The following is a 10,580-nucleotide window of genomic DNA, read 5'->3' as shown; positions in this document are numbered from 1 at the left end:
GTTAATCTGTTTCCGATTATATATGTAGACTGCTTGATGGCCTTGACTATAGGCCTAAACTGAATTCTATAGGCCTAAACTGAATTTAGATTTGTCTCCAATTCGGTCTAATGCATAATTCAGAGTCCTGACTGGTTTCAAAATACAAAGTCTCTCTTCACAGAAACCTACAGCTTGGGTTTCGATCCACAAGCTATCTGCGTTGCAGAGTCCATTTTAAAATCTCACAGGCTTTCTGCCACGAGGCACGGACACCATCTTGGGTACCCTTTTTGATTTAAATGTCCACGCAGGGTCCCGTTTATTAATAACAGCCTTCGGGGAAATGCAGAAATTTTGCAAATCTTGCAGAACGCACAGTGGTTCTTGCTCGCTGTCCATGATTAGGGTTTGGCAACTCTGGATGGACGTATTCTTGGAGGTTTCATCGCATGAGCTCCGCCCCCAACTGCCCCGATCCACCCCTCCCCCAACCGCCCCGATCCACCCCTCCCCCAACCCTCCCAATCCACCCCTCCCCCAACCGCCCGATCCACCCCTCCCCAACCCCCGATCCACCCCACCCCCAACCGCGCCGATCCAGCCCTCCCCAACCCCCGATCCACCCCTCCCCCAACCCCCGATCCATCCCTCCCCCCAACCGCCCCGATCCATCCTCCCCCAACCCCCGATCCATCCCTCCCCCCAACCGACCCGATCTACCCCTCCCCCAACCCCCGATCCACCCTTCGCCCAACCACCCCGACCCACCCCTCCCCGATCCACCCCTCCCCCAACCGCCCCGATCCACCCCTCCCCCAACCGCCCCGATCCACCCCTCCCCCAACCGCCCCGATCCACCCCTCCCCCAACCGCCTCGATCCACCCCTCCCCGAACCACCACGATCCACCCCTCCCCCAACCTCCGATCCACCCCTCCCCCCAACCGCCACGATCCAGCCCTCCCCCCAACCGCCCCGATCCACCCTTCCCCCACCGCCCCGATCCACCCCTCCCCCCAACCCCCGATCCACCCCTCCCCCCAACCGCCCCGATCCACCCCTCCCCAACCCCCGATCCACCCCTCCCCCCAGATCCACCCCTCCCCCCAACCACCCCGACCCACCCTTCCCAACCCCCAAACCACCCCTCCCCCAACCCTCGATCCACCCCTCCCCAACCCTCGATCCACCCCTCCCCCAACCCCCGATCCACCCCTCCCCCAGCAGCCCCGATCCACCCCTCCCCCAACCGCCCCGATCCACCCCTCCCCCAACCCCCGATCCAGCCCGCCCCCCAAACTCCCGCCATTGGTTGTCCAACATCGCTATCATCATGGCTCCCCGCCTTCCCATTGACAATTGGATAGAAATTTGACCATACTTGAGCATCAGTCAAATAGTCTTTCTTCTCATCTCCAATATTTTTATAACTAATAACTAATAAATGGAAGTGTTCAAAGAAACGAAACACTTTTTTTTTTTAAGACCCCGATGACATTTCTCTTGCTGCTGCTCGCAGCCGTGTCCTGGAGGATTAATCTTTAATTCCTGGAGACTCCTGGGAAATCCTGGAGGATTAACAATCCAACCCATGAGGTCTGGTTAAAAGTACATGTCAAGGAAGAATTAACCCCTCCGTCTCCCGAAGCAGAAGAATTGATCATTCCGAGTTTTGGGACGCACTACTGACTGAGTTTGGAAGCATCTCTCTCTGTCAAACTGCTGTGTTTTAATGTCAATAAATCAGCATTTTTTAGAAAAGTTATATCTTTATTTCAGCTTTTTGGAATTTACAATCCTTTTTGTTGAGGTCTTTAAAAATTATAAAGGGGTGTGATTGGGTCGCTAGAGATAAATGATTTCCTCTGGTGGGGGAATCCAGAACAAGGGGGCACAGCCTTAAAATTAGAGCCAGGCCGTTCAGGACTGAAATCAAGAAGCATTTTTTCCACACAAAGGGTCGTGGAAATCAGGCACTGTCTCCCCAAAAGGCCGTGGATGCTGGGGGCCAATTGAAATTTTCAAGACTGAGATCGATAGATTTGTGACAGGTGAGGGTGTCAAGGGATATGGAGCAAAGGCAGGTAAATGGAGTTGGGGTACAGATCAGCCAGGATCTAATTGAATGGCAGAGCAGGCTCGAGGGGTTGAATGGCCGACTCCTCTTCCTATGTTCATTTGTTAGAAATATTTAAAATTATGAAAGGATGGGGACAGGTTAGTTAGAATGATCCTGGCCGCGATTTCCCCGACCTCGGCGGGTCCGTGGCGGGCGACACCGGTGGCGGGTCCTGACCCCGCTGCTGGTTCCAGCCTGCTGTGTAGAATGATTTTACGTTGATTGGGCTTGTTAAGCCCGCCCAACGCGTTTGCCGGCCAATTAAAGGAAGTGGGTCTGATGACATCATTTGATCACGCTTATCGAGGCAATCACAGCACGCAGGGAGGTCCTCTTCCCTTCCAATGGGCGGAAGAGACCTCCGCGGGATACCAACGCAGCCTGGTTGCACATTGCACAGGAGGACACAAGCAGGGATATCGTCAGGAGGGCTCGGCTGCAGTGGCGCAAACCTTTCAATGATCTCAGTAGATCACGAAACGTGACTGCAAAGACACACTCAACCTCATCCTGCTGTGCCACTCATCAGATCCCCATCACTCTGCCTTCCCTACCCTACTCCTGCACATCCTTACTCACACCATCCCTCTCTATCTACATTATCACTTCCCCATCTCACTAGCCACCCCTCACACTCACCCTCATCCTCGTCCAATCATACCAACTAACAACACACAAGGGTAGGCACTTGGGTGTTTTAGCCAATGTTCATGAGGTCTCTGTTAATGTGGTGTCAAACATTGAAACCTTTATTTTCAACACTTTGTGTTCTTGGCCAGATTTGTGTGCACCCCTGGAAGTGGCTTAGTGAGTTGCAGTGAATGGTGAGACATAACAGTAGCCCCCACCACCCCACCCCACCCACTCCCCGCAATGGTCATGAGTGTGAAAGGAATGGCTTGGGCATTGTAGGGATGCTTTATGGTGTTGGTGTGGGGTGGTGCCAACCTGGCGCATCATGTGGCAGCCAGGGTGTACAGCATCAAGTGAAGTAAATCTGGCCATGGTGAAGCCATCCCTGGCCTCCCGGGCAGCAATGTGGTCGGGTGCTGATGCCCTCTGTCCTGTGCATCATAGGCTGATTGTGGAGAAGGTAGATGTTGTTCTTGGTGCTGCTGGTGTGCCTAGTGCTGCTGGTGTTGGGGATGATCGTGGTGGGATTCTGAGGACCAAGGTGAGATAGTTTCAAGAGCACCGATGCTGATGTAATAGATGGCAGGTGAACTTGAGATGACAGAAGCAATCTGTCAATGGTGAGAGAGGTTGTTTCAATGAGGTGACACTGGATAGAGAGTTTGCTCCAAACACTTGTAACCTGCATAAAGCTCAATCTGTCTTCCAAATGCAGTAAGCAACAGTTTCTGAGCTTGGAAAGTGAACAGCTGTGAGATGGGAGCTTTTATAGCACATCTGCAGCTGTCAAGTAATGAGATGATTTAATGGTCATACAACTCCCGAACTCCTTACCTGACATGATCCCCGAGCAGTGTGGACCCCATGGACGACCTCGTAAAATGTAAAGGTGAGCTCAAAATACTTTTTAATGGGCTGTTAACAAGGTCATAATGACCTGAATTGCCTCCCCCGCCACTGTGTGTCGGGTCTGTTCAGCCCTGACACACCCGACATCTGGGAAAGTCGCGTGGCGACGGGTTGATAGCGGATTCCCAACCCGCTGTCATAAAATAAATGTTCCCACCTGACCCGCCACCGATCGCGCCGGCTGAGCCCCCCCGAAAAATTCCCCCCACTGTTTCCAGCAGTTGAGGGGTCAAGAACGAGAGGCCATAGATAGAAGATTCAATGCAAAAGAGTTAGAACAGAGGCCAGGAGAAACTTCTGCACACACAGAGTTGTGAGTCTGTGGAATTCACCTCCAGGGTTAGTGATTGAGGCAGAAACTACGGCAACATTCAAGATGAGGTTGGATAAGTGGCTGAAGGAATTTGGGGTGAAAGGAGGGTTGGAACTAAGTGGATGTGATTAGAACTATTTGCTCGTGTGGAGGTTAAACACCGACACGGACTGGTTGGGCCGAATGGCCTGTTTCCATGTTGTATTTCTGGGCAGGATAGTTCCAACATCTTTGTAAAGTCCATTCTCATCGCTGCAGCAAAGAGGATGATGGTCTTCACTTCTCCATCCGTTCTACCTACGTCGCACAACCGGCGAGAGGAGAGCAGCTTCATCATTGCTCCGAGCTCTGCATCAAAATGGAAAATAAATTCTTATGATCGTGTTCACTGAGATAACTCCGGGCTAGAAAATAAACTTGGGGAACAGGATTTGGTCTGAAGAGAACCTAATACAGAGAAACAAGATGGGAGCACTGGAACCTTCAGAAATCGAGTGAGGGGCTGAGGCCTACAGCACAGTAGGTCAAAGTTCACAAGTGTAGTAGGCTTAGAAATCTGAATCACCGTGAATTCATTTAAATAAATGAGTTAATACCAGCATTAAAATAACACCGACTGGAAAATCTGGGTACAGTCCCAACCACTTAAACCGTCCCTGCTCATCACAGGCAGCCACCTATATCGGACAAATGGCGCTAACCACTCACCATCACCATACGCGTCAACTACAAGGGTGACACTTATAACATATTAAATGGGCCAGCTATTTCAGGCAGGTCAATAAATACAAAAAGAAAACACTGCAGATGCTGGAAATCTGAAATAAAAACAGAAAATGCTGGAAATACTCAGCAGGTCAGACAGCATCTGTGAAGAGAGAAACAGAGTTAACGTTTCAGGTCGATGACCCTTCATCAGAACTGGAAAAAAGCAGGAAATGGAACAGATTTTTAAGCAAGTGTAGGGGCTGGGAAATGAGGGAGAGGATGAAAGAACAAAAGGGAAGGTCTGTGATAGGATAGAAGGCAGGAGAAGTTAAGAGACATTAAGAGATATTCAAGGCGAGAGGAGGTGGTAATGGGACCGGTTAAGAAACAAAGGATGGCTCTAGATGAAGTGTGAATTGCGCTGGCAGAATGAAAGACAGCTGCCCTGTGGGAGAGAAGAAAAAAAGACAAAGAGTGTGGATAAAAAATATATATATGATAGGGGCCGAGGTTATGATCTGAAATTGTTGAACTCTGTGTTGAGTCCAGAAGGCTGTAAAGTGCCTAATCGAAAGATGAGGTGCTGTTCCTCGAGCTTACGCTGAGCTTCCGTGGATCAATGCAAGAGGCCGAGGATGGTGAGGTCTGAGTGGGAATGGAGCGGAGAATTAAAGTGACAGGCCACCGGAAGCTCGGGGTCCCCCTTACGGACTGAACAGAGGTGTTCCGCGAAGCGGTCACCCAATCTGCCAATAAATACTTACCCCGAGCTTACCCATTGAAAAAGCTCGGCCTTTTTCAGGCAAAGTCGGGACTTCAAGCAGTTTCAATCAGCTGTTTGTTAAAGTGCGATTCCCTTAGTGATGAGATTCTGGATGTAACTGCTGACGATTAGGAGAGGCCATTGCTAAGTGAGACTTTCTGTGTTTAATATGTCGATTACTTACCTTTTTGGTTTGACTGTCCGCCATCTGTAGCGGGAAAATCACGTAAACTCCAACGGCCCCCGCTATAAGCGGAGGGGCCTGTGCTGATATCGTGGCCCCAATTTGGGGGGGTTTACAAAGCCTGAAGACTGAGGCAGGTCAGGAAATCCACAGCGTTGACGTCATGGGAAAGAATGAGTCTTGATTTCAAAGCCGTGAGGGTGATTGGAGGTAGTACATGTAAATTCCTGACACAGTAGCAGGGTGGGGGGGTGGTGTAGCGAGAGTGCGCAGGCCAGCCAATCTACAGCGAAGGAGAAATTAAAGTGAAAGTTCGGGAAGCCCCTGATCATTGTAATAGAGACAAAACAAGGTGGTGATGAAGAGTTTGATACTTTGCTGCCTCTACAGATTCAATCAGCTGGTTTAAAAATACATCAATATAAGATAGTCACCAATAAATTCAATAAGGAATTCAGGAGTAACTTCTGTACTCAGAGACTGGTTAGAATGTGGAACTCGCTACCACGGGGAGTAGTTGAGACAAATAGCGTAGATACATTTAAAGGGAAACTAGATAAACACATGAGGGAGAAAGGAGTAGAAGGATGTGAGGTGAAGAGGGCTGGGAGGAGGCTCGTGTGGAGCATAAACACCGGCATGGACCACTCGGGCCCAGTGGCCTGTTTCTGGGCCGTATGTATTCTATGCAACATTTCTCAGCGGCTCAAATTTCTAATATATGCTGAACACACACAGCCCAAAGTGTACAATTCTTCACTTTCAGCGTGGATTGGGACAGTCAGAGACTTCAGTCAGTGACGGGGAACGTGTAGCATTGGTTAAGATGCAGAACCCGGTCTCTTGTTATCACAGGATCACCTTTCGGCCCCGGTGGGCTCATCAGTGAGGCTGCAGTTCAAAGTTGATGGTGGTGATGAGAATGAAGTAAAGGAAACCACAGTGATTGGGTCTCTGTAACCAAACGAATGGGTAACTGAAGTCAATGTTGATATGGGAAGCCAAGCTCTAGGGCCAGCTGAAGAAAGCAGAGTCTGAATATAGAAGGCAGTGCTTCGGCTAACTTACAAGAATTCTGTTTTTGACTTGACTAGAGAAGCTGGGATTGTTCTCCTTTAGAGCAGGGAAGGTTAAGGGGAGATTTAATAGAGGCGTTCAAAATTATGAGGGGTTTTGATAGAGTAGATAGGGATAAGATGTTTCCACTGGCAGGAGCGTCGGTAACCAGGGGACACAGATTGAAGGTAATTGGCAAAAGATCCAGTGGGGAGATGAGAAGAATTTTTTTATGCAGCGAGTTGTTGTGATCTGGAATGCACTGCCCGAAAGGGCGGTGGAAGCAGATTCAATAGTAACTTTCAAAAGGGAATTGGATAAATAGAGTCATATAGTCATAGGGTACTTGGAAAAAGAAAAATTTGCAGGGCTATGGGGAAAGAGCAGGGGGCTCGAGTCATTGGATTGCTCTTTCAAAGAGCCAGCACAGGCATGATGGGCCGAATGGGCTCCTTCTGTGCTGTATGATTCTAAGTGGGGAAATTTAGATCGTGCCCCCTTTGGGGCGATAACTTCGTTGGGGCACTACTTTTAGCGTCCCGAAAAAATTAGCAACCCCGCGCCGAAATTCAATGGTAGCGCCCCACGCAGGAGGCGGGGCACCACTGGAAGTGCTCCCCCTCCCTCTTGGGGCGCTCCCATTGAATATCGCGGCGCTACGTGCAACAGCGCCATGCGCACCGACACATAGCGCCACTGTACAGCAGGCCTCCCTCCCCTGATTAAAGGGGGGGCCCTAGCGCAGTACGCACCAGGGCCCTGCTGGACCACCGGGGAGCAGGGTGTCGGTTAAGAGCCCGGCACTCAAGAGGAGTGACCGATCGCGGCCAGCACCCCGCAGAAGGAGGTGAGAGGGGGCAGGTGCTGGCAGGCGGCCCACAAAAAAATTGCCGCCCGGCACCTGCCCTTTAATTATTGCTGCCCCGCCCGCAAGAACGCCCTGACCCTGCCGGACATGGCGTCCGGCGGTAGGTCAGCGGGCGCGAGCGGGGCACTGCGCACGGCGATGCCATCATCGCCGGAGCACAGCGCCGTGACGCGATACCAGCTATTACCGCCGCTAACCTCCCACTGAATTTCGCAGGAGGCGTTAGCGGCACCGTGCCCGGGCAGGAGTTGCTTTGCACCCCATTACCGTACCCTAGGGGTGATAACGGGAGGCGCAAAGCAACCAAATTTTTCCCCCTAAGATTTTATGTTATGACCCGAGACCCACTCACCAACATGGCTGTCATTGTGGTGGCTGTATTCTCCGGTGAAGCCTTTGCCCTGCACGTCTTGGCAAACCATTTCTGGTACTCGGCCCTCACCTTAAGGCAAGATACAACACACAGTCATTACTCCGGCAATAGTTAACCGAATTTGAACAATTAGAATTTCTGGGATCTTGTCACATTATTATTGTTTGGAGTTAACGTGCTCTTGGTATAAATTATGTGGAATTTAAACAGAGTTAATTTATACAGTGACTACACTTCAAAAGTACTTCATTGGCTGTGCATGAGGTCGTGAAAGGCGCCATATAAATACAAGTCTTTTGTTCTTTATGTATCGCTGGTCGAAACTCCTGTGACTGATACTTCCTGCAATAAATTACACTTCCTCTGCTTATTGTAAATTTTCTCAGAATAGAACAGAACAGAAGGAGGCCATTCAGCCCATTGAGTCTGTGCCGGCTTTTCCGAAGAGAATCAAGTTTTTTTTAATTCATTCACGGATTGTGGGCGTCGCTGGCAAGGCCAGCATTTATTGTCCATCTGTAATTTCCCTTTGAGAAGGCGGTGGAGAGCCCTGTTTTGCAACTGAGTAGCTTGCTAGGCTGTTTCAGAGGACAGTTAAGAGTCAACCACATTGCTGTAGCTTTGCAGTCACATACAGGCCAGACCAGATAAGGACATTAGATTTCCTTCCCTAAAAGACACCAGTGAACCAGATGGGTTTTCTTTACTACCTTTTATATTCCAGTTTTATTTCATCAACTGAATTGTAAGTTCTCCAGCTGCTGTGAGTGGGTTTATGAACTCGTGTCTCTGGATCATTAGTTCAGGTCCCTGGATTACTAGCCCAGTAACATAACCACGATGCTACTGTACCAGTTAGTCCCATTGCCCTCCACTCTTCTCCATATCCCTGCAATTTTTTCTCTTTCAAGTATTTATCCAGTTCCCTTTTGAAGGTTACTATTGAATCTGTATCCACCGCCCTATCAGGCAGTACATTCCAAATCCTAACCACTCGTTGCGTAAATAAGTTTTTCCTCATGTCGCCTCTGGTTCTTTTGCCAATCACCTTAAATCTGTGCCCTCTGGTTATCGACCCTTCAGCCATTGGAAACAGTTTCTCTTAATTTACTCTATCTAAACCCTTCATGATTTTGAACACCTCTATCAAATCTCCTCTTAGCCTTCTCTGCTCCAAGGAGAACATTCCTGGCTTCTCCAGTCTATCCACATAACTGTAATCCTTCATCCCTGGAACCATTCCCGTAAATCACTTCTGTACCCTCTCCAAAGCCTTCACCTCCTTCCTAAAGGTCACCTCTGTGAGACGCCCACTTTATAACTGAATGTGTCAGAAAGGCTGAAGATGTTTGTATGAAATAAGAATGAAACTCTTCATCATATTCAATACCAATTGTCACTTTCTGAAAGACTGTTTATCGCAGAAGGTTCCAGGTACTATCCCTGGTCTGTGCTGAACTTGCTGATCACAGACGGGGCATAATTTGGGGGCTACAGTTGTCCTCAGTGAGGGTTAGTAAGGGAGGCGAAGCAATCAGCCGGCACTCCCGCTCCCGAGCACTTTTCAGTGTTCCCCGTCGAAAAGAGGGTGCCTGACGACGGAAGGACAGAGCTTGACACTGTTGCTCCAATACCATGCCTGCATTCACTGCCTGGTCTCACGACTAAAGAGTGGCCACTCAGACACGGGCCTGGAGAGCACTCATGGAGCCGAACCCCAGTCCTTGCCAGCTCTGTCAGGAGAGGGGAACAGGAGGAAGGACTTCGATTCCACAAGATGGTACCTGTCCTATCAGCTTAAAACCGAACGAGGCAATATTCCCTACCTTGGGATTTAACACACAGAGGAGGATGAAGATGAAGGTGCCCTGGAAACTGTTGACGATGGTGAAAAAATAGGCCATCACCCCGGCTTCTTCCTGAAGCTGAAACAATCCAAAAATCCAAGTACAGCCCAGGACAAACACCTGCGCAATGGCTTTAAACGTCAGCATCCTGCAACAAAGAGAGATCGGTGAGATACAGCACTGTGGGTGGCAAGGAGGACTTCAATGTCCATCACCCAGACTGGCTCGGTAGTACCACCACTGACTGAGCTGGCCGAGTCCTGAGCACTAGGCTTACGGCAAGTGGTGAGAGAACCAACACGAAGGATTAACCTATTTGACCTAGTTTATGTGTGGGCAGATGTGTCTCTCCATGACAGCATTGTAGGAGAGACCACCGCACAGTCCTTGTGGAGACCAAATCCGTCTTCACACTGAGGACACCCTCCATCGTGCTGTCTGGTACTGCCACCATGCTAAGTTGAAATGAATAAAACAAAATCCAGCAGCTCAAAACTGGGCCATCAGCAGCAGCATAATTATATTCTACCACAATCTGTACCCTCATGGCTCAACTTATCCCTCACTCTACCATTACCATCAAGCCAGAGACCAACCAGCACCAACCTGGTGAAGGTACAACACAGGACTACATGCACGCTACACAGTGGAAGCAACATGCTCTAGACAGAGCTAAACGATCCAACAAATCAAAGCTTTGCAGTCCTGCCACATCCAGTCATGATTGGCTGTGGACAATTAAGCAACTAACGGGAGAAGAAGGTTCCATGAACATTTCCATCTTCAACAATGGCGGAGCCCAGCAAAAGACAAGGCTGAAGCATTT

General features: G+C 49.6%; 1 protein-coding gene across 1 annotated transcript in view; it reads right to left on the bottom strand.

Moving 5' to 3' along the window:
- Positions 1-1,303: 1,303 nt before the first annotated feature.
- The window catches only part of LOC147097618 (adhesion G protein-coupled receptor E3-like), a 127,416-nt gene continuing 118,139 nt past the window's right edge, over positions 1,304-10,580 (bottom strand). Inside the window, exons 21-23 of the mRNA XM_085971588.1 lie at positions 9,734-9,902; positions 7,887-7,976; positions 1,304-4,303 (exon numbers count right to left, since the gene is read on the bottom strand). Of these exons, the coding sequence (XP_085827714.1) occupies positions 4,289-4,303; positions 7,887-7,976; positions 9,734-9,902 (274 nt within the window). The 3' untranslated portion in view covers positions 1,304-4,288. The remainder of the gene's footprint in view (positions 4,304-7,886; positions 7,977-9,733; positions 9,903-10,580) is intronic.

This window comes from Somniosus microcephalus, chromosome 31 (assembly GCF_052327205.1).
Source record: "Somniosus microcephalus isolate GS21.2 chromosome 31, FLI_Smic_1.0, whole genome shotgun sequence".
NCBI lineage: Eukaryota > Metazoa > Chordata > Chondrichthyes > Squaliformes > Somniosidae > Somniosus > Somniosus microcephalus.
This window is presented reverse-complemented; position numbering and strand designations above follow the sequence as displayed.